Source organism: Typopeltis vanoorti, chromosome 20 (genome assembly GCF_054136105.1).
Source record: "Typopeltis vanoorti isolate ZY-2024b chromosome 20, IOZ_Tvanoo_1.0, whole genome shotgun sequence".
NCBI lineage: Eukaryota > Metazoa > Arthropoda > Arachnida > Uropygi > Thelyphonidae > Typopeltis > Typopeltis vanoorti.
In genome coordinates, this window is record NC_143568.1 from 82393656 (window position 1) to 82419584 (window position 25929).

The 25929-nt window shown below is 34.7% G+C and overlaps 1 protein-coding gene across 1 annotated transcript in view; it reads right to left on the bottom strand.

The window, feature by feature from the left end:
• The window catches only part of Ak3 (Adenylate kinase 3), a 41289-nt gene that overhangs the window by 9518 nt on the left and 5842 nt on the right, over positions 1-25929 (bottom strand). The window contains exons 2-3 of the mRNA XM_090410175.1: positions 19463-19582; positions 3400-3572 (exon numbers count right to left, since the gene is read on the bottom strand). Of these exons, the coding sequence (XP_090266301.1) occupies positions 3400-3572; positions 19463-19582 (293 nt within the window). The remainder of the gene's footprint in view (positions 1-3399; positions 3573-19462; positions 19583-25929) is intronic.

Genomic DNA, 25929 nt, shown 5'->3' on the forward strand with positions numbered 1-25929 from the left:
AACACATTCAAAACTAGTTAAAACTTATAAGGCCTGCTAAACACAGTAATTATACATTAGGATAAAAAGTAAACGATGTTAAGTTAAGCATATTCCTTTCAGTAGTATTTCTTGTAAGAACAAACTATCAACCATTCTAATGTTACTGAGACACTAAATTCTACCTTTCATATCGCATCAAGTTAATCCTATCACATACAAGTTACAAAAGATCTCTCTTAAACAATTCTTCTTACTCACAAACGAGGTTAACTTTCTAAATAGTGACTGTCCACAGAGTTCCTTACTATAAAGTTCTTAATTTCACAATCGTAAACAATCTTCTTTCTTCTAATGAACATTCACAGAAAATTAGAGCAATAGCACCTTACCGACTTTTTTCGCCGTCGTTCTGCACCACGTGTTTGTCTGGATATTTCTCATCTATTTTGGCTGTCTATACGGCAACGTAGGGGTTACACTATCTTCATTCTTTCTGCCAGAAACGGACTCAAAATTTTTGCGTTTCAGGAACAACTCAATGGGGCTTTTCAGCAACGGCCTGATTCTGCTAGTACTGGAATTTTTACCTTCAGCTTTGCATAGAATCCAGCTTCATTTCTTTAGGAATGCTCGCTGCCCGACATCACAGACTTCACTCCCCCTACGCGAAACTGCCCGCCAACTTCCGAACCACCCAACAGGAAAACGATACAAGAGATCAAGAGAAAGCCTTGCATTCCAGGCTCAACCCCCCTTTTATACTCCTATAGAGCGCCCTCTTTTTCAGCCCCTTTTTGCACACGATCCTGACTAATTTCACCCTTTGGCTTATCCTTCGTTTCTACGATGCTGATATACTTGGATATCAGCGTCGGTGATTTTCCGAATAAGCTTATACCCACCAGCGTTACGCTGTATGCATGTAGCTTTAGGCCTTCCAGGAATTAATACTTAACAGCTTTATGATGACTCACAATAGATTTTACATAGCTTAAGTAAGGCTTAAATTTAATTCACATTATCCCTCCTTTTTAAGACATACAAAATGAAATCTCAAATTAATCACAATAGCTTAAATATAAGGTGCATAAATAAAGAATACAAATTTTTCTATATAAAGTGAGGAAGTTTCACTTTTAATTACAACTGATGTGCAGGTATTTCTCTATGTTTGCAATTTTTATATGTTAGACCCTAAATGAATGATTTCTTTCCAAGATTCCTTCATTTAGGATCTAAGAACTGTAGAAGAAAGATTAAGAGAACTGAATTTTCATACCCAGTGAAGAAATATGTATTATACAAGGAGTAACTTTTATCTCAAATATCTCAAGCACCATAAGAAAATGGAAATTTTATGTTGCACTGGTTAGATTGAAATCAAGCTTACTGTTTAAATAATAATACTCTAACAAGTATAACAAGATATACAGTATAGTTCAAGTAGACTACACAAACCATTTCAAATAAACTTAAAGATTATTTTCATTGAAATGAAGTCATTCCTTTATATAATTTAACAGCAATAAAAACAAGTTTCTTTCCTATGTCCAAAATTGATATTAAAGAATGAACAAAGAAATCTATAACAGTTTTGTCTGATATAGATCTTTCCTGTTCTCTTCAAAAATGAGAGCACACTAATGGAGATCAACAAAAGATTGCGAGTTCTCATATCTGAAAAATCTTCACGATGAATAATATCTTTACTATAACACATCCATTAAATTAATTAAGATCAAATGCAGAGTTGGAATAATGACAAAAGTTCTGTATTGTATGTTGAGTTTAATGGTAAAGAAATTTCCTGCACAAAAAGGAATTCTAGCAAGAACACACGCAATTTACAGACAAAAAAATACTAGCTGTGGGTAGTGGTTGTGGGCAGTAGATGGCATTGATGTAGGCGATTGGTAGTAGAGTTCTGTGTAGTAGTGGAGACGGAGAGTTGTACAGTAGGTGTCCTCCCGTGATGAGTCTTCGGACCCCTTGGAGGTGTCACGAATAATAATAATAAACTGCACATTTGGGCCCAGATCTTTATTAAGGAATGTAAAGTCTAACCTCTTAGAAGATGATTTTTTCCCCCTCAACCCTGACATTATACATCAATTTCTTTCTTATGAACCAAATAAGAAATATTTCCTTCCATAACATAATTAAGGAAGGAAATCTTACTTTTTTCCATTCTTTAAACTAGGAAAGTGCCAAATATTCAGTTTTGCTTTGGTATTCAGCCACTTCAACATGGATTTCAGATATTCAACTTCAGCCGAATCAGTAGAAAGATTCAGTATTTGGCTGGTTTAAGCAGAAACATTCCTATTAGATGCATTGTAACAAACACAAACAATCGAGAAAAGTCTCCCCTTATATTGTGTGACTGTTCAGACAGAAAGGTTTCCAAGACTACTGATTAAACTTATTCCACAGTACAGTTTCTCAGAAAATTTCTTTTGGCACTAGCTACCAACTTATTCCTTTAAGAGTTTTAAAAGGAATAAGTTGTTGTTTTTTTCAGAAGTTGGAATATTTATAAAGAGACCAAATGTAAGCTACTCCAAAATATGCTGAAAAAATCATTTTCCTACATCATCATTTATTGCAAATTCATTTTGATTATTAAATCCATAATTGTTCTCTATATTTCACAATTTAAAATAAGTTTCATTAATTTTCATTTCATAAAACAAGTGCAATATTTTCTTCTGATTTTTATGTTGTATTGTTTTGTAAATATAATGTTCTCTATAAAATTAACACGCTCGCTGCCAACTACGAGTATACTCGTATGACGCTTACTGCCGGCAACGAGATTACCGTACTGACCTTCAAGAAGTGAAATTGTTCGCGTACGGGAAGAGACTATGCTGAAGTAGCGTGGCAGCGAACGTGTTAAATGATAGTTTTATTATATCAAAATGAAGGGGCAGAATGCCTATTTAACTAAGCCATAGTGATTAGCATATAGGCAATCTTCTGCATTACCAAACCATACAAGAAGATAAAACATTGGCTAATACTCCATCATATATTGTGATCAAAATATCCATCATAATGTTACAAATGACAACAATCACATTCCTTACCACTTTTATGACAAAAATGACCATTCAAGATTAATAGCAAAGCAGAAAGAATTAATGAACATAAACCACCAATGCAAAGTATGACAAAAAAGCATTACTGAAAATCTTGATATGACATCTCATATGCATGTTATGCTTCTTGATTTGGGAGAGGAGAGGGAATATAAATTATGCTATGCAGATGAAATAACATAGCATAATATGCTAAAAAAAATGAATTTAACTTAATTCAAGGTATTATTTTTATATTATTTTATTTAATAAGGGAATAAACTTTATTATAATTTGAATAAGTTTATTGAATGTTTTAAGTAAACTAATAGCATACTGGAATTTGTGGAGGATTGAATTCCTCGTGATATATTCTACCACTTGGAGCATGGATCCAGCGTCCTTTTAAACGATCAATTATCACATCATCTGGAACATCAAGATTTATAGCACAACTGAGTTTTACTGTATTAGATAGTGCTTCTGCTTGTGGGACTGTTCGAGGAAACCCTACAAAAATCAATTTACACAATCATACCTCTCTATGAATTAGAGAAAAGTCAACACATAGTTTCTCCTTTCCTTCAGAAAGAAATCTTAAAAATTTAAGATATTTTTAAAATTTGTTAAGAATACAGCTTACAAAATATCTTTATGAGATCTGTAAGTCTTACACTGATAATGATGATGCAGTATCATCTTTTTTTAAACCATGAAAGGGTTAAAAAAAACCTCTGAGGTTTCTTAACTTTTTCATGAATGTACACGTAAGTATCTGTAGATGGGTTTCCTGCCAATTTAGGTGGATGGCAATGACACTTTAAAAATCGATAGGCTGTGGTTTCAAATCTCACTGTACAAATGTTTGTAAAAGTCTTCAGACATTGGGCAATTTATCATCGAGCATGAAATCACCACCCCACATGGAAACTGAAAGACTTATGATTACTATGGCATGACCCAGATTATCTAACTTTTAGATAATCTGGGTCATCTAACAGTGATGAGTAATAATCCCATTCAGCCTTTCATATGTGGGATTACTATTATAAACAGACACTGCAAGTTATTTTTCTATTGCCATGTTGTTTCGTTTAGTGTTTCAGCTGTTTAAGAAATTTAATTTCTTTACTTCTTTTAAACATCACTATTTTTTTTTAATTTCAAAAAAGATTATTTAAGTTTTAGCACTGGTCCTTCAAAGACTCTCTCTCTCTGTGTTGTGTGTAAATAAAATAAATGCAAATCAGTAAAAAAAGTGTACTGCTTAAACCTTTACTGAAGTTTTTTGGATTGGATAATTTATACTGAACAAGAAATGATATTTTTTTAATCTATATTTTGTTCTGGTATAAGCAAAAAGAAGTCTATGAGCAGTTTCATCATAACTTCTTCTAATAAGGAAACCTTCAATGTTGTTTATCTTAGAACTTCATCTGACATTTTGTTCAATTATACAGCTGCAAGTATTCTTAAAAGTATAATAACTACACGTATCATTAAAGAAATACTAAAAGTGGATGTTTTTTGTGTTGAACTCTGAAGCCATAGTTAAATGACTACTGCAATCTCACTGTGCAACAAGAGATAGCTGGAATGCAATGATACAGGAAAGTAAGCAAGTGTCACATTGTCAGTTATGAAGGAGCTTAATACTACAAAACTATTTTTTCTTCAATTTATCAAAAAAGCATTAAACTAAAATAAAATAAAAAAATGAGAAGATAAACACAGCATGTTGAAAGGACAGATGAAATTAAAAAGAAATACACTCTTTTTATTGATTTAGTGTGCCACATATATTAGTCTATGTTATTTCATTTCTAAACCTCCATGGCATCATTAATCCTATCATACTTAACCTTTCAGTGCACTCATCCCTGCTCCAGCAATGTATTCTATCCTCCTACTCGATGAAATAAATAAAATAAAAGAAACTCTTCACTCCCTCACTTGCAACATCCTTTCAGGAATGACTACTTCTTTACAACAGCTCCCTTTCATCTATTTGATCACCTGCTTATTATAACCTCATTCATATCTCCCTCCTATCTTCTATAGTCTACTGATTCATACACATCGATCACTTATGCATAAGTGTGATTATATTAGTCTGCATAAGCATGATGAATCAATCCCATATGAGAAACACTATTTAATTTGCACCATTCCCATTAGATAAATGCCATGATTTCACAGTTTACAAATTCTACTCATTCTCTGCAGGTAGAGCAAATCACCACACAGATGACACTCATGTGCTATAGGTTTTTTCATACCTCTTGTGCGTGGGATAAAAAATTGCACCAATGTAATAAATGGTCATTGCTGATCTACATACTGTATAGCATAACATATGCATCTAAATAAGATTGAATAAAATCTATGCAATAAAAATGATAACGAACAAATGAATATATTTTTAAGAATACTGTTCCGAAAGACCTCTCAACGAAAAATTTTATTTCTAATTATTTATCTGTTGTACACCACTAGCCAGCAGATGAATTTTTCCTGTTGCTTCTAGTAGAATTTAAGGATGGTATAATATCAGGAAGTAGTAAATTTGCTCAAGGAAATGTAGAGAATGTGTATATACTGGAAGATGAATAATATGAATTAGAAAGTGTGGATTTGTAGGAATTTTGATATCTTGATGGACTGTAACATTTTTCTGAACAAAAGTAGTAAATAAAGAGTGAATGGCAGATGATAGAAGATAAAAGACAGTGCAGAAGGTCTGAGTATGACAGCACAAATGGTAACAACAGAGTACAAATACCAATAATATGCAAGAAAAAGTGAAAGACTGCAAGTTAGATGTAAATGCAATGAATGGAATACAAGAGATGAAAAGCAGAGCTAGTTAAGAAATGAGATAGAAGATGTGTAGCATAACATTATATGATTACTGGATGGAAATAAAAGGATATAAAAAAGAACTAGCTCACTCACAGTACTTAATGCATGATAGTTATGATAAGAATTCACAAAGTTTGTTTTCCAGAAGAAAGCATGAATAGGATGATCATGCTTTGTATATGAGGAGTAAACTTTTAAGGATTAGATGATTTTTGCCTTTCAACATGAGACCTAACTGGAAGCTTGAACGCTTAGAAAAGTAGTATGTTTAATCTCTGAAACATGGGAACTGGATTCTCTAATCCCTAGTCCTCTGCCATTACTTTGATTTACAACCTTTCATAAATGGGATGTACATACAAGAGCAGGAGAATTGATTATTGGGCAGACTAAAGGATAACAATGTAAAAAGAAAAGTAATTAGTATGCCAGTGATGAAAATATAATAATATACTGGCAGAACTGTGTGCGGAGAAAGGAATATAGTTTGTAAATGACTTGAATTGGCTTGATGTGTCATTTGGAGAGGTGGTTCTTTTGACAAAAAAAAGAATGCTCATTACTTCTTCTCCCCCCCAAAAAAAACTTAAAGGCAAATAACAGCTCAGAGGAATTACTTTCTCATGGTTGTAAGAAGAGATATAAAAGGGAGAGCAAGACAGATAAGATGTTTTTCTTGCGATTAAATGGATGAAGCAACTAAGGCTGTGATGGCCAGTGTATTGAGTCTGTTAGTCTATTTAGCTGAAGAAAGAAATGAGACTGAAGGGATGATGATGAATGGACATAAAGCAAAGAGAAGACTAGTGAGTGATGAAAATCAGTGAAAAGGTATGTAAAAGTCGAAAATAAGGAATTCCAGGGTGAACAAGGAGATGTGACAAGACTGACTGGAAGCAGCAAGAGAGAGAGTGTGTGTGTGTGGATGATCAAGGTGAAAAGGAGATGGCCTGGGATGCATGGAAATTAGATGAATCTGGAGAAAACAGGACAGACTAATAAAATAAATAAGTCCAGATATACTGAGAAGTCATAGCTGAAAGATGGTAAAAAACGGATTGGTTTATAACACAAAATTGAGTTATTACTATATTTATTTACAAATGCCAGGGGTATTAGGAATAAGAAAGAAGAAATTTCAAATTTGTTGCACCTATTGAGTTGATCAAAAAAATACTGGAATGAGAATGACATACTAATGGAAACAGAAATGTAGGGTGTGATTTTGAACCACAATCCTTCCTATGACATAATTCCTATGAGGATAGGAAGGGCAAGGAGAGGAGAATGATGTTAATAATAGCTAAGCAATTATGCCCACTCAAAGTGGGTATAAGAATACAAGAGGAAATAACTGTAGCAGTTCTGAGAAGGTATCGTGTGATGTGACAGTAGACATAATGAAATATTTAATGGGATGTTACTAATAAGCCCTGAAAATGTGGAAGGAAACAGCAAAGAAATGTTTAAGCAATTGAGATTAGGTTCTGTAGGTGATGATTATGGATAATTAGTTCTCAAAACAGATTGAAACGATGAGATAATAGCTAGTAGCAAGAAAAATGTATGTTTTTTTTAATTCATTATACCCTTTTAATGGAATTAACTACACACCATATAAAAAAAACAATAAATAATCTATGCAATTTATGAAACTGCATTTTACTGGATTAAAATCATCACTTTGTTTTGAAGGCTCCTATAGTATGAGGACATAATAAAATGTAATGCAAGTATTTAACCATACAGAACAGCTTGACAGTAAAAATCTTTATTTAGACACAAAACTAGTTTCCTGAAATAACTGAGTTTCACATCGTCAGGAGATAATAGTGAATAAAAAAAATTAAGCTACAAGCACATAATGATCACAATGCTAAATATTTGGAAAAAGACTAACAATGGAATACACATGTGCTATGTAGATACTTGAGAAGCATTATGCATTCTACTGGCATTTGGGTGCACTAAATGTTTTATAAAGAAGTCCAGACTTGGTGTAATATCATGACTTGTTTCTTGTTGCACTGTTGCTGATATTTTAACATTTTAATGATAGCCATTTAAAAGCATAGAAATTGTAATCTATATGGATCATTTCAGTTTGTCACCACAATATTTGTGTTTGGATTCCATCATATATGTTGCCAATCCTGATTTGTGTTTTCTTTTTTGTCTATATCTTGAAATGTTCTGACATGCATATCTCTCCTGATCTGTTCATCTGTCTGTCCTACATAACACATCCCATGCCAGGTTTCTTAAGTGATGGATGGGGAGGTCTGGAGGCCAAAGAAGATTAGAAATCTTGTTGGTAGGGAAGAAGGCAACTTTGATACTTTGTTGACATGAAACTCTAAAATCTTGTTAACAACTAATCAAATTATAGAGAAGAATTACTTGAAATAACTACTCTTCTGAAAACTTGTTTTTCTTGTTCATCTGGTTGTCTAGGGGAGTAACTAATGTTCTATTATAGCCATGCTTTGATTGAATATAGGTAATTGAGCTCTTGATTTCTTTTATCTGTACTACTGGAGATTTTACATGCTCTATCTCTCAGGGCTCATATAATGACAGTGTTTTGTGCCAGATGGGATTTGACATGTATTGTCCATTTGAGCTGGTTTCCTATGAACTGAATAACTGAGGTTTGCTTTGCTTACATACCTCTATAAGTGTGTGTCTAAAAACAGTCTAAACAATATTCATCCTTGGTATTCTGACGGTGAATATTGTTTAGGTAAAAGACAAATTATTGTAATTGGTTAGTGCATCTGGGCCGAATGATGAAAATGTCACTGCCATATTGCAGCCACATTTCAAGTCATGTTCTATGGCTAAAAGTGTGGCTGGCAATATGGCAGCCACACTTGAGCTCTAAAGTTTGTTTCTCAAAACCACTCCATGAATAAGTTTGCTATCAGTGAAGGAAGAGAAGAGCCCATTGCTAGTCCTTCTTTCTGTTCAAAAAATTTCTCTTGCAATTAAAGAAGGTGCTGCTGATACAATGCTTAAAAAGTTCCACAGTATCCAGTGGAAATAGATCTTAGAGTAAATGTGTAGTTTCTACTCTGGGCACACTGGTGAACAAATTGATGTAAGATCTTTTGTATATTTATTACTATCAAGTTGGAGCTTCCATACCTCAGCTGGTATAAATGAGTCCTTTGGTTGGAAAGATCTGGGTTCAAATCCCATCTATGTTAAGAGAAATTTTTAGCAGGCATTTTCAATCAAATGGTGAGTTATTTGGTCTCATCTGAAGGTGTAGGGTTTTTTAATCCTAGAAGCATGGATTTTTCATCCCCTCATAACAGGCAAACCAGTCCCTTGAACACACATATCTACAAGCATAGGATACTAACTATGAGATGGAAAAGATTAGAGCCTCACCTTCTTATTTTTCTACTGCACATTATGGATTTCTAGAGTTCTATAATGGTCAACCTCCTGGATGGAGATGACACTTGACAGGACAGGACAGGACTATCAAGTCATTCTATGTGATTAAATATCAACATTACATTTCAAGCAATCATTCTTGGAATACAAAAAAAAAAAAAAAAAAAAAAAAAAAAAGTCACAAAACAAGGGCATTACAGTCAAGTAACTAGCAAAAAAACAATTCAAACTGTAACAGGAAAAAAAAGAAAAAAAAAAGAAAGCTAAAAGTTCTAGCATGTGCTCCATATGAGTCTGTAGCCAAAAATGTTTTATTTTCTTAATATACTGATCCCATACACAAAAGGTTGAAAAACCTATAACACATCAGTGTCACTTGTAGGGTACAAGTGAGGGTTGGAAAATAAGTTTATTGACATTTTCTTGAAAAGTTTGGAAGGTGTAGTTGTTTCAGAACAATTTATGAAGAAGGTTATTTCAGAGGACAGGGGTAGATGGAATAAAAGAGAAATAGAAGCAGGTTTGCAGTCAGACTGAAAGTAGTCAGAGTCCCCAAATTTGAGGTAAATTAATAAATTTATCAGAATTATGTTTAATACCATTTAAAATAATGTAATGAATAAGAGCCAGTGCCTAAGCCTTGCTACATGAATGAATTTCTTGAGGGACAACTTAAGCAATATGTAATGAAGGCACATGTTCAATCTCTGTCTTAAACTTCAACCTATGTGGCAGTCAGCTTCATGAAGGCTTCTGTGAGGAAAAGATATTTATAATAGAACTGCAATAGAACTAGAAGGCAATGTGATTATGGAAAACAGGTGAGAACTTGAAATAGCATGGCATGAGAAGCTGAAATGAAATCAATGCTGCTGTGAAAGTAAGCTGGCAATCTGAAATGACAATGCAATTATGGAGACAGCACAAACCAGGTTTTTTTTTTATTATGGCCAAGAAACTAAGGTTTTGATATAGTCTGTTACATGTGTTCCTCTGGCTTATTTGCCTATTTTGCACAGATTTGGTCTCCTGGGTTCCAGAGGAATAAAGATGTTGAAAGGATGTAAAGGAGTTACAATGATGATATCAGGATTATGAAATGTAGATTACGAGAATAGATTGAGAGTAAGTATGTGTAGACTGAAGAAAGAGCAGTGACATGATAGAGATATATATAAGCTTTTGAGAGGGCATTATAGGATATCAGTTAATAAAATCTTTCATTATATAGAAGGGATGCATCAATGGAAGTTACGTTTGTGTGCAGTTAATAAAAGGGTAAGAGCTAGATTTTTCTCTCATAGAACCATGAGTGGAACAGTTTGCCTCTTGAAGTAGTGAGTGAATTTAAGAGAAGGTATGACAACTGGTGTGGGTGATGCATGGCCTCTCTCAATCAGTCCTCGACTCCCTGGAGGTCTAATAATAATAACTTTACAAAGGCTTTCAATGGAATGACATACAACACATTAATATTTAAACTGATACATTGCGAGATTGAATAACAGATCAGTGAGTTAGGAGACTGGCTGTGTGACAGATATCAGCAAGTTATGAATAAGAAAAGCAATGTTCCAGTAAAGGAAATGCAATAGTAGTTCATCGCACCACTGGTGTTTTAACACCAATTACAGTTTAATTTATTACCTTCTTGATTACTTGGAGATGCTTAAATGGGATATGCTGTTGTCTGCAGATGCTGCAAAGTTAGGAAGTGAAGGTGAAGTTTGAAACTTGGAAGATATGGATGACGTATGTCAATTTTTTTTATGTCACTCTCACCCACAAAAGTCTCTAAACCTAAAGTACATTAGTACTGTGGATGGGCTAAGGATTTTTTCATATTATTTTAATTAAATTTTTTTTTGTATTTTTACATAATCCAGAAATTCTTCTTTGAAGACCAAAGATAGAACTTTCTCAAGCCATTCCAGTCCTCCAGTAAGTACAGTGTTACACCAGACGAAATTCATCTCCCACCTAAGATAATCACAAACATTCATACAGGATTTGAACCCATAGCCCATTGGTTGGAGAGTAGATATGCTTACTCAGCCACCCAGACCAGCAAATTGGTGGGGATGCATTGAAAAAGGGGACAAAGATAAAGATACTAAAATTTAAGAATCTATTTCAAGAATTGGGAAAAGACAACACATCAGTTCCTGTCAATGATAGAGGATGTAAAACCAGACAAAAAAAAGTTGGACAGCAGTTTTGACAAATTGATCCAGCGTTTCTGACAAAAGAAAAGGCCCAAAGATGAGTGATTATGGTAGTGTCATATCTTCAGAAATTGATATATGAAGACTAAATGGAAGAATGCCATCTCTGTAATGCCTGGTGGATAGACAGCAAGAGAAGGAATGAGTTTTTAATGGCACTTGTGACATAGTAACCATTATTAGAAACACCTATTCATAAGAAACGATACCAATTTTATTACTGCAAATATTTCGACCTAAAGAGATTTTACAAGCATGGAGAGAGATACACAAAACAAGTTTGTTACTGATAGTTTATGAGAGTGTGTGTGTGGAGTGTGTGCAAGTCTTTTGCAGAGAGCATGGTAAGTGAGCAGAACACATGGCCTGAAAGGGCACTGAGCATGAGTGCAGAACAATAAATGAGATTATAAGGTGCAGCTTGATAAGTATTATGTTTGCTTCTAGTAATCAAGCTGAATGACTAACTACCATGGTACTATACAGTGGCAAACAAATTAATCCAAACACTCACATTTTAAAGAAAAATTTTTATTTTAAAAGAAAATAAGAACAAAAATAACTTATGTTATTTTTGTTATATGTTATAAATAATTTATGTGTCCATCTGTTCCTAATAATTTTACTAATTCGCTTAGGTATGGACTCAAGCAACGTAGAACACATTTTTCTTATTTCTGAATTTTGAAACCATATTTTTATGATGGATTGTATTAAGTTATCATTTGTATCACAATTTAATTTTCCAATTCTCTTTTTCACTATGGCTCACAAATTTTCTATTGGATTAATGTCAGGATAGTTCAATGGCTAGGTAAACTCAGGAGAGTGTACCTAGCAATTGGATGTTGTGATTTTTGAGGAACTCTCACTTTTTCTGAAGTGTGGCAGGAGCGAGATCATGTTGGAAGATGAGTTCTTCGTCTTTCTGGATCTGTGGGGCTATTCTTTTCTCCAATATTTTTAAGTATTCGCGACTTTTCATCATGCTGTCAACACAAGTGATCCTGGACTGTCGTGTGTAAAACAACCCCAGAACATCTTTTTAGCTTGGTGTTTAGGAGCTTGTTGAAGGTGAGCAAGACAAGTCTTCTCAGCCATTGATTTGCAAACATTAGGAACTCGCTCTCCTTGGACGAGTTCCTAATGTTTGCTCTCATCTAAGAAATGGCTCTCATCTAAGAATATGGTTTTCTAACACTTCTCAACAGTCCAATCTTTGTACTCTTTTGGCCACTGGAACCTCTTCTTCTGGATTGCTTTCATAACAGCTGTTTCTTTTTTTGGTCTGTGGGCAGTCCTCCCTACTTCCAACAATCTTCGATCGACTGTCATGTCAGAAACATTAATCCCACTAGCTGTCAAGTCTCCATATTTTCGAATGCTTTCTTGGAGATGTATTCATTTTATAGCTACATAAAATGAATGAAACATTACGAATGTCAACTTTTTTACACTATTAAAAATGCACAACACTATTAATAAGCATTGCAGAGACAGCAGACTATCTTGGATTCATTTTGCTTTTTCCTAACTAGTAAACGATCTGGAGTAGGTGTAGTTTCCCTTTTTGTCCACATTTTCCTTTTCTGTCAGGAGAAAAAGGTACCTGTCTTCCTAAACCTCTTTAAAATCACATTAACAGTATCCAAACCACACCATACTCACTAGCAATTTGTCTTTAAGTCATGGATGTGTGCTGAGAAAAAGTATATATTTTTGAATGCTTTCTTGGAGATGTATCCATTTTATAGCTACATAAAATGAATAAAACATTACAAATGTCAACTTGTTTACACTATTAATAAGCATTGCAGAGACAGTTAAAACACACAGCACTCAATTAAAATGGTGAACTAAAACCAAAAGTAAACAATAATTGTGAACTGAAATAACAAACACCAAACCAGAACCAAAAACTTGACAAAAATTCAGCTTGTTCGGATTAATCTGTTCGCAATTGTACTATATTCTGACCACTTGTTATCACAACACTTTTCGTAAAAAATGTTTTGTGAAAAAGACAAAGATCTGGCTTGCTTGTTTTGTCACAATATGAAGTATCAATTAGGTGGACAGTAGTAAATTTTGACTTCAGGATGCTTAGTTCAAATATACCCACTACCTCTTGGAGACAATTGTAGAGATGAGTGGGAGGGAAGAGAGAGAATTGAGGAGACAGCCATACATATTACTGGCACGCAATATGCACAGTCTTGCCATAATTACTGTTACAACCTCCAACAAGTCCTGTGCTGCCCACAGAAATGCACGAGCCTAGTTCCATTAGTGGTGCTGTGTGCAGCTAAACATTCACGTTTATCAAAATAGAGAGAGAGTTTTTTAGCTGGAGAGGTTAACATCTAGTTGAGAGAGATTATGACAACTGTGTAGCTGTAAGAGCACTTCACAAGGCTAGAATCCAGCCACCTGTTATTTTCAACATGCTAAAAACACTTGAGATCAGTAAGATGTTTGTGTATCACACTATTAACTGTTATAACAAAACAGAAGACATATCTGAATGCCAAAGAACAGGTCATCCATGTTGTTTCAGGATGCAACAGCTTGTGAAGGATGTGAATGCAAATCTCTGCCATAATCCTGTGAGAAAGCAGAAAGAGATGTCATGAGAGAGATAGATGAACGTTTTGCAGAGAACAATGTCTCTGTACTAACTGATGACCTGGAGGTGAGAGCCTATCATTGTTCTACTGGACACTTCCTAACACCACAACTTATGCTGCAGAAGGTGATAAATTGAAGGCAGTTCTCTGACAGTACACGAATAACAGATGCAGAGATATCCTCTTTACAGATGAGAAGATTTTCACCACTGAAGAGTCATTTAACCACCAAAACGAACGGTCACGTGCTGTGTGACCATCCGGGTATGCCCCGGATGGTCACACAGCATGTGCCATAGCACCCAGGATTCAGAGAAGTCATCATCCCACATCGGCGATCATCTGGTGGGTGGCTGATGTATCAAGGAGTATTAAAATCACATTTCTGCAAGAAAGGGATCAAAACCTCCACCAAAGTGTATCAAGACACTGTGCTGGAACCTACAGTACAGCTCCTGAACAACACCTTGTTTCATGGTAAGCAGTTAACATTCCAACAGGACACAGCCTTTGCACTTGGAGGCAAAAGTACCTACCCCACCACATATCACCATATGATTGGCAGTCTGGAAGTCTAAATCTGAATCTGCTAGAATTCAAATTGTGGTCAGCGCTCAAGAGAGAGAAAGAGAGAGAGAGTAGTCTGCAAGAAACGGCATCCCAGCATTGCCAGCCTGAAGGTGGATTTGAAGCGAGTGGCAGTATTTCCACTGGGTGTTGTACATGCAGCCATCAATATGTGGCCTCATAGACTTCAGGCATGTATGAAGGCAAAAGGGGGAGATTTCGAACATTGAGTGCTGTTATATGCACATTATACATGTGGTTTGAATGTGCTAAAAGCTGTAAATGATTTACTGGTAGATAAATGGTTTATTTGCTGTTCAAATTGTAATAGCATTAATGGCTAAACTAGGTAGTATATGCTAGCTTGGCATAATATCCATATAGCATAGGAATAGATCAAAGTATTTGTTTGAGCTGTTATATCCACGTACTTCCTTTTGAAACTTCGAGAAATTTATAATCTATATAGAGAAAGTTATAATCACATTTGGGAACTTCAAAAAAAAAAAAAAGATGTACATTCTATTCACTAGTTATTTTTTAAAATAACAGGAAAAACCATAATGATTTTCCTGCTTTCAATGTGATGTGTTTGTTCAAACCATCTTGCTGAAGATTCAATGCCCATTTCATCAACAATGTTATGCCTCATCGCACAAAGTGTCATGTATAGTGAATATGCTTTTTTCTGGCATAAAATTGCATGTGCAGTGTTGCTCATTAAAAGATGCTTGGGTTTCCAACTCCAACTGGAGATTTTTTATTTATTTATTTGTTATATGGCTCCCACCCAAGAAAGGTTTATTTGTAAATCTATAGTGCATTTGTATACCATGGTGGACTAAGGATTTTATTTTACTTTTTCATATTTCAATTCATTATATATTTTTTGGTATTTTTATTCCTGTTTACCTGGTCCAAGCCTATTGTAGAGACCACACATGAAATTTTTTTCAAGCCACCTTGGGCCTCCAATAAGCAGGGAGTGGTCTCACAATGAGCGATGAAGTTCACCTCCCACCTAAAGACAGTCACAAAAATCCATGCCCACAGTGGAATATTTTGAACCTACAGCCTGCTGGTTAGAGAGCAGATATGCTAACCACTTGGTCAATCAGGCCAGCATCTATCTAATAAAGCTCACATTCAGATGTAACAAACCAAACTTTGTTTTAGACTACAAATAAAATTGAATGCCTCTTGCCCTATTTACTGAGCCATGATTGGAGAATTTATTTGGCTATTATCTGATAACATCATTGAATGATATAATCACGTAATCACAAGAAAGATATTTATTTAACCAAATATTTCGGTCTGGAAATAGCAGACCATCGTCGGTGGTATTACAAGAACAGTTTAAAAAATATACAAGCTAGAATACTAACAATCTATTGTTAGTATTCTAGCTTGTATATTTTTTAAACTGTTCTTGTAATACCACCGACGATGGTCTGCTATTTCCAGACCGAAATATTTGGTTAAATAAATATCTTTCTTGTGATTACGTGATTATATCATTCAGTCTTATGTCGCAAGTATCCTTAAAACAACAAATTCTGATAACATCATTACCCATTGATGGACTGATATGTTCTACAAAGCAAATATGAAGACATTGAGGTGTGTAATGTTCAGTCAATATGCTTCAATAAATTAATAGCCACTGTTAGATCAAAAAAAAATTGCACAATCATATTATTTGAGGGCTTCTAAAAAGTGATATCACTAACTTTTATATTGCAGGTTTCATAGACCTGCACAACAAACCCAGGAAATGTTCTAAGAATTTTTTTGTATTTTTGATCACATGGTTATGAACATGAATAGTGGTATTTTGAGAAAAAAGTACATAGGCTCTTATGTCATTTTTTTATTGCTTCTCTATGCTCTTCAAGGCATATGTGAATCTCCATCATAAAAAAATCCACTGTCTACTGTAAAAAATCCATTCCACAGATGAAATTTGTAACACTTTTGTAACAAATATATACAATATATGTTATATTTACAATACAATAATATATACAATATATAATGCACGCCTGGTTGGCCGAGTGGTTACCATATCAGCTCTCCAGCCAAAAGGCTGCAGGTTCAAATCCTGCCATGGGCATGGATGTTTGTGATTATCTGTGAAAATATTAATGGTGGTGGTGGTGGTGGGCAGTAAATGCCGTTGGTATAGATGTGATGGTAGTTGAGGTTCACTGGAGACGAAGAGTTGTAAAGCACAGCGCCCTCTCTCGATGAGTCTTTGGACTTCTTGGAGGTATCAAGTAATAATAATAATATGCAGCAAAAAGAAAACAAAAGGAACATCTTTATTACCAACTGCATGTTTCTTTTAATTATGTGTTTTATTCATTTGCACAGTGATACAAATGAAACCATTTTCCTGATTTATCTTTTTTACTGCATATGCTTCTTTTTTTATTATTATTATTAACTTTTTGTCACTTGCAACTTGCAGTATGTACATTATTTATTTTACCACTTCTGTGTCTATTGCCATGAATAAAACAACAAATTTTGTTGCACAACTCCCCTATCCTTACAAATTATATAGAATAAGCATATTTAACCATGTTTTGTAGATTCTATTTTCAGAGCAGTAGGCAAGATGCGGTTAAACTATAATGTGCAACGTGTAACAAATGAAAGAACCCATTGTGAAATTAAAAAACTATATAATTTTACTTCAGTTTGCAGAGCAGTTTTATTCTGTTGACTTCACTGTCCTCATGTAATGAAAGAAATAAAAAAAAAAAACTAATTCTCCCCCCACCCTGCTCAAACAACTGTTGAAACTGAACAGCATAATCACAGTTTATCCAAATTAATATAAAGAAAGGTCATTGTAATGATCTGTGAGTACTAGAGCAAGTCACCAACTACTTTTATTATGAAAATCACTAGTGCCATTAGCTGAACTGTTCAACATTTTTATTTGATGCAGATATTCAGCAAGGTACCACTTGCATGCAAAATTTGAAATGTTAAATGCAATAATAATAACAACAACAACAAAAAAAAAAAAAACAGTACAGTTTGAAATTATTAATCCTCCCCCCTCAAAAAAAGTTGTTTTGCTGTTTCTCTTTCAATGCATCTCTGCTAATTGTCTTTCAACTAAATTTTTAATGTATAGTTGTTTCTTATACTGAAGGCCTTCTAAGAAATTCCTTTGCAGGCACCTCTACAGATTATATCATTCAACTAATTAAGACCAAATTTAGAATATCGTTATTTCTTTACATTTTTAACAAAGAAGCATAAAGACTGTTTATGCTTCTCTGTTAATTTCAGCCCAATCAGACAAAAAGAAAGGGAGGTCATCCTTCAAAATCATCTTTACAGGTAGCATCATCTGACCAAAGTTGGAGTACAGTATATTAGCCTAATAAGACTAAAATATAAGGGGTTGGGAATGGAGATTGCAAGCAGATCTTTCTACTCTCTCTCTCTCCACAGCTAACTTATGGATTGAATCATTCAGTCATTTTCAACTAAATCTGGAATATCATTGTTTATGATTTTTAAGATCCCCCTGACAAAACTGTACAACTGGACCAAAATGGAGGGTGCTGTTCAGTTGGATGGAATTATGGCCAAAGCAACTAAGGCTATGAGGCTAGAATATATTCTCTCATTTTCAGATATTTTCTAATAAATTTTGAATATTTTGTAGAATGAAAAGCCAGAATTTCTTGGAGGGGAAAATCCTACTAAACTGGCTAACTCAATTGAAATGAAAAGGTCTAATAGATGTTATTCATGTTCTAGACAGGATTCAAACCTCAGGTCATTCCAACCAAAAGGCAAATTTCCTGCTGTCCTCATTACTGTACGATGCAGCTCAATAAATGATGCAGACAGAGGTCACAGGGCTCATCACTCAACCAATTTTGACACTATCTCTTGACTGATTTTCCAAAAAATAAGAAATACCTCATAAAAAAAACATCCCATATGTAAGAAAGGAAGCAAAAGTATGAGGAAGTAATGTAGTTGGGTGCAATTTAGAAGTCAGGTTAGAAGGACTGTTTGGAATAACAGCTAAAGCTATGATGGCAGTGTACCAGGTCTTTTAACTGCATATGTTCATCTGCACATTTTGTAGGACGGATGAAAAAAAAAAATTCTCCAGAGAAAATCCCCACCACCTCTGTACGAAATAAGGCTAACAAAATGCAAAGAACTTTTCTAAGGACTTTTAGATGAAAAGTCCATATAAAGGTTAGAAAGACCTTTATATGGGCTTTCCATATAACTCTTTCAAAGATTCGAACCGAGTTATGCCAATCAAAGAACATCACCATTACTAACCAAGAAAATGCAGAAGTGACCTTAGCTGACATTGTTTTAATTGCTGAGAATGTTAATTTCCTCTAAAATATGAACGAAATATCTACAACAATACCACTAATCATTAATATCCATGAAGTAGCCAACCTCCTGTTTCTTCAATGCTTGGCTTTTTAACATACGAAATATCTATCATAATTCTGTTATAATATCTTTGTTCTTGTGAACTGGTAATCTTTTGCACACTAAGCCAGGAAGTGAATCCCTGCTTTTTCAGTTTTACTTGCTATTATATTCCATGGAACAGAAGAATTTATCTTTTTTTATCATAATAAACTGCTATTCTGAAATATATTAATTAACTACAATAGTAGTGGCATATTAATTAACAACAAAGAACTCATACCATCAAGAAGCCAACTTGAATCCATGAGAGATTTCACTTCTTCAAGGAGAAGCTGAGTAGTCAGATGATCTGGAACAAGTTGACCCTGATCTACATAGCCTTTTATTTTAAGACCCACAGCTGTAATAATTTAGTGAAATAAATTTCAAAAATATTCAATTATAAGGCAACTTTAAGATGAACTGTACAACTAATTAAAAAATAATTAATAAGTTATTTATTATTTATAAATAAAATATATTTAATATTTTATTTAAAAATAAGGGTAGAGACTGACTGCTCCTCAATCTCTAAAAGTTAGACAGGGATAAAATCGCCTACTTCCTTGGGGGAATAAAAAGCATTAGCAGATTATTAAAAAAAAGGTCTGTGTAGTGCTGTGAAAATTGACATTTGCATTCATAGAGCTAGACTGCCCAAAGAAACACTGTTCTTAGTTCAATTCTAGCCACCGACTGGAGGAACTTTCTCTGAATCTTTTGACCAGGTCCCAAGTTCGCTGATATATAGCACAGGCAAGTGTAATTTTCATCCTGTGAACTCAAAAAAATCAGCTGTAGAACCCATGCTCAGTCAGAAATAATATATTGCATTAGGGGTTACGAGGTGCAGCAGATGTCTGCTGTACTCTCTTAATTAGATGCTGTTTAATATCACTGACAGTTTAGGCCAGGTATTGTTGATTGGCTAAGGTTGGAGAGTGACTGTCACTGAATCTCCAAAAGTGAGACAGGACTAAATCAGCTTCACCTACTCCCTTTGAAAAATAACAGGCATTAATGGATTTTTTTCAAATAAAATATTTATTAATAAATATTCCTTCAATATATAATGTTATGTAACATAATAAAAACAATATGATATTTTCAAAATTTTAAATTTTATTATTTCAATATATCATTAAAAACTTAATATTCCAGTGCTGATTATTTTTGCTATCTCAATATACAAAAGCATTTTTCATATATAAAAGAAGGAATGCAATCAGAAAGACATTTTCACTGAGCCAACATGAAAAAGAAGTTGAGACACTGCAACTTTCCTAACTAAATGTCCTAGGAAAGTTCTATGAAAATACACGTGAAAAGGGGCTAAGAAAATTGAAGATTAATCTGAGAATGGATAAACCAGGCTTTGGCCACTGAGAAGGTTGTCTGTACCATATTTTTAACTTAGGCCAAAGAGTAGGAAAATCATAGGAATATATTTTTAAAAAAAAGGTCTAAAGTTTTGTACATGTATATTTTGAAAAGATACATAAAAATGTGCCAGCAGAATTACTATTCAGAACTCTAAAATTATGTCATAAATGGAATGTCAGAAATTAATATCTACAAGATACTTCAACATTAAATCAGGTAGAATGCAAGACTTGACACTGTTATTCATCCTATATATATATATATATATATATACATATATATACAGTAAATGGAATACATTATGAAAGAAATGTGATATTAAACCTGATAACAAAACTGGAGATATTATGCTTGAAACATTTTGAAACTGTTATAACAAATTTGGTACAAAATATCTGCACTGAAAAAATAAATAAAGCTATGTAAATGCAGAGAGAAAAGAAACTGCATTCTCAGTAGAAAACTAAACAAGTGAGACATTTTGGCCAGTGGTTCTCAAACTTTTTCAGTTTACGCACCGTCATCTAGTATTACTATATAGTACTAAAAGCAAAACAGTGGTGGTTTGTACAGTGTCCATTAGATGTCCTTCCTATCATCGCATCAACACACTGATGGTCCGATTCTAAAACCACATGGGCTAAGTGTCATTTCAGTAAAAATAATGAAATATTTTGCAGTGCCCTGGGGTGCCGTGGTGCACCCCAGGATAATTGAATAACCTAGTGGTTTGGGAACCACTATGCTATTATTATTATTTATTATTATTATTATTATTAAACAAGACCTCATGGAGTCAAAGATTCATCTAGGAGGTCCTTTTATCTTACACACACATCTCATCATACCGTGTCTTAAACACATTCAAACTACTTGCAGACACCACGCTCTCAGGCATTACTATTCAATATGTAATGATGATGATAAATTAATAGGGATACATTTAAATAAAATCATATAAAACAGAAGGAAATCAGCCAAAACATGAAACTAGAAGAATAAAAGATAGTAGTCAAACCAATTTTGACATATGTAGCTTAGATTAGGCTAGAAGCTCATCAGCAGACCAAAGATGAACACTTAATTGTGCTGGACTATCACAGTTTCCTATACACTTGGAGGGTATAAACCAGGAAATATGATGATATGCAATGATATTTTGAGTGGCACAGCTTTGCCTGCTGAAGGTTTGAAAGAGTAACTATTATTTTTGGCTGTGATTCCTGACTTGAAGTTACTAGCTCACTCATAGTACAGTGAGTTACATATTTCACTTCCTACCAATATACAACTTTTCCCAACTGTGACCTAATACATACTTAAATCCTACATTTTGGTCATTATCCAAACATCACCTACCATGGAATTCATCTATTGCATTCATGGGTATTTATGAATGTAAAGATATTCACAAATATTCAAGGCAGAATTTTAACCCTGTGGTTGGAGAACAGATATCTATTCTAACAAAGCTAGCATTATCATTTTATAGTTATTACTAGGGGGTTCTGTCTACGGTGCCCAACCCCTGTGTCCCGGACTGGTAGGCCAGTTCTCCTTGAATTCTGATTACTCGAATTTCGAAGACTCGAAAGGGGACCCCCCCCCCCCGAGTTCTGGACTGGTAGGCCGGTGCTCCTTGAATTCTGATGACTCGAATTTCGAAGACTCCAAAGGGGGGTTCCGCTTATAGCTCACCACTGTATACACTGCCATTTTTTTGGATTTTGCAAGGCATTTGACAGGGTGCCACATGATAAGCTGATATTTAAGTTGCAGCACATGGGTTTAAATGTCGAGTTAGTCAAATGGATTCAGGATTGGCTGTCTGATAGGTATCAGAGAGTTGTATATAGTGGGAGAATATCAAGGAAGCAGAAGGTTACAAGTGGGGTTTCACAGAGCTCAGTACTGGGACTTGTATTGTTTAACCTTTATATCAATGACATTGCCAATGGATTGCAAGGGGATACTCAGTTGTTTGTGGATGATGTGAAGCTGGGAAGGGTTATCAGTAAGAGTACAGATGTGGCAGCCCTGCAAGAGGATTTGAATAAACTAGACAGATGGGCAAATTAATGGGAGTATTGGTTTAATACAGCAAGTGAATATAAAGTCTTGAAGTTTGGGACCATCGATGGGAGGATGCATACTCAATTGGAGGAGCTATACTGAAGGAAGTAGGGGAGACAAGAAATCTGGGGGTGATGATTGATAGAAAACTGAAATTCAGGGAGCATATTGCAAAGGTGGTGAAGGTAACCCAGAGAATTGCTGCAACACTGAGAGGGATGCTGACCTGCAGAGATAAAAGAGATATCATTCCGTTGTATAAGACCCTGATCAAACCACACAGACTATTGTTCTCAAATTTGGTCCCCAGGATTTGAAGGGGATAAATTAACTGTGGAAAGGGTACAGAGACAGATAACAAAGATGGCTTCAGGACTGTATAATGTCAGTTATGAGGATCGACTGAGGGAATGTGGACTGCAGAGTTTGGTGGATAGAAGAAGGAGAGGTGATATGATCAAGACTTTTCAAGTGTTAAGAGGCAGTTACAGGGTAGACATTGGGGGAGTTCTTTCACTTGGTGGAACGGTGGGAAGGAGCAATGACAAGGGGCCATCCCTGGAGGTTACAAAAAAAGGAAGCTGTGAGCAAGAGAGTGAGGAGTGGTTTTTTTGTGTGGAGGGTGGTTGAACCATGGAATGCATTGCCTGAGAGAGAGAGGTTAGAGCAAGAAAAGTCAATGAGTTCAAGGAGTTGGCCAGTTGTGTGGACTATGTTTCTGTTTGAGAAAAGGTTCTATAAACTCAGCTGATTGTTCTTGTCAATGTGTGATGAGGTTCTGTCATTTCCAGTATTATAGGGCATCTGGTAAAATGAAGGCAGTTTGGGAAGTGACAGTGCAGCACTCACCCTTTGGAAGATTGTGGTTAGCACAAATCCTCTGATAGATGCTTTCATGGAGTACATTTCATACTGCACACTACTGCCAAAGATAATATAATGGACCTAGTTACTATGGCTTTTAAGTGCATCCCACTGCAAATCTAACTCCACAGTTGCAATGAAAAGTTGGAATAATCCAAACCTTAAACAAAATTTAATTTTTAGGTAATGCTCTAATAGAAATGGCAACTTACCTCATTAGCAAAGAAATTCAGAAATTCCATTTGCAAATATTATTATTACACCCTCTATGGAGTCAGCAGACTCATCGTGGGAGGTTCATTCAACTGACAACATATTTATCATATAGAATCTTACCTGGAACACTTAGTTGAGAAATTCCTCTGTAATTCTCACATTCAGTTTTATTCCTTTTTTTTTTTTTTAATATGTGGATACTATGAGAGCTCTACTCCAATCATTGGGAATTCAACCTTTTGACTATGCCCTCTGAATTATGCAGTGTAGCCAATGCAAAACTTTTATACCTCCATACTTAAGCATTTCTAGTTGAATATCACTTACTCCAGCTGCCTTTCCACATTTCAAGTTTTTGATAGTTTTTTCTACCTCAAGTATTGATATGTACTCCTCTTTTCATTCCTCTTGAAAATTTTCTAGTATGGTTCTGTCACTACTTGGTTCATTTAATAGTCTTTCAAAGTAATTACTTCAGATATCTAGGATATTCGTATCTTCAGTTTTCATGTCACCTTTATCATCTTTGATTACTTTTACAGTACTTACTCTTTCCTGAATTTCTAAGCTTCATCAGCCTCCAGAACATTTTACCCTTCCTGATATTTATTTTCTATATCTTCCCATAATGTTTGTTTAGCTACTTTTACACACAGCTTAGCTCTATTACATTTTTCTGTATTCTTTTAGGGCATTTGCCGACTTATTTGCTAGAAACTTCTGAAACTTTCTTCTTTTACAGGACTGCTTCTTTAACTTCTTGTGTCCACCATGGTGTTCTTATTTTTCTATCCTTGCATATAACTTCACCACATACCTCCCTAGCTGAATTAATCAAGGTCTTCTTCAGAGTTTGACACTGAGACTCCACAGTTTGGTTCTTGTTTTCGATTTGTTTCATTTTGTCTTCAATAATGTTTGTATAGTCAAGTCTACAATTTACTTAGTAAAATTTATTTAGTAAATGTTGCTCAACTGCAATTCTTTTTAAAACTTTCTTACAATTGTTCTTTTCAATGTCATATCCATTTTTATTCTGCTTAGTACATTTTACCCTTCATTTGAAGTTGGAAGTAACCAACTTCAAATTTTAGAATTTGAAGTTGGTTACTTCCAACTTCAAATTCTCTGTACACTCGTATCCTGAACGAACATAAAGATATCACTATCAATAATGACATAGTCAATGAGGCTTTTCTTATTTCTTGTCTTCTCTCCATGTGAACTTGTGCACATCTTTATGTTGAAACATGGTGTTAGTAATAACTAGTCTGTGTCATGAGCACAAGTCCAGTAAATACTTACCATTATTATCAGTTTTGCCCTTTTCTCCAAATTTTCCCAAAATGCTCCTATATGCCTGGTGGGTTTCATTTCCTATTCTTTGCTGTTCAGATCTCCAACAAGGACCACTTTTTCCATTTTCTTTCTGTCAGCTGCCTGTTTTAATTACTTAAAAAATTCCTCCACTTTTTCCATGGAAGAATCTTGTGTGGGACCATAGGCACAAATAAGTTTCACTAACCATGTCCCCATTTTGAAGTTTGCTCACATAACTCTACTTGAAACTGCCTTCCAATCAAGAAGTTTGTCTTCATGTTTGGTGTTGAATGCTATCGCTACTCCTTCCTTTCCTTTATCATTATTGTCTGAAAATAACATCTTATACTTAATTAGTAATATCTCACTGATTTTGTCTTCTTTGTCTCAGTAATTCCAATTATGTCCATGTGATACTTTTCCAATTCTTCTGCAAGTTCAATTTCCTTTCCATTAATACTCCTTATACCGATGGTTCTCATCTTCAGTTCTTCTGATGCTGAGTTTATTCTTTTTCTTCTAGATGTTGAGTTGGAGCATGTACCAGTATGTGACTTTTGACTGTTCGCCCTGGTCATTGGCACACCCAGGGAGGGGGGGGCCCCTGGCCCCCTCCAAAAGAAAGAGGAAAAAACACCAGAAAAATTTCTAAAAATCTTTCCCTAATTAAATTTTTTTTTTTTTAAATTTATGTTGTGTCGTGTCTTCTATGCTACTTATGAATTAGTGGTCACATAAGGTGGGAATACCCTATAGCACTGTGGAATCCTGGTCGCTGTGAACGCAAGGTGAACGAATTAGTGCTCGGGCAGTACTTCGTTTGCCCGAGCTGGGCCAGAGGAGATCATGGGT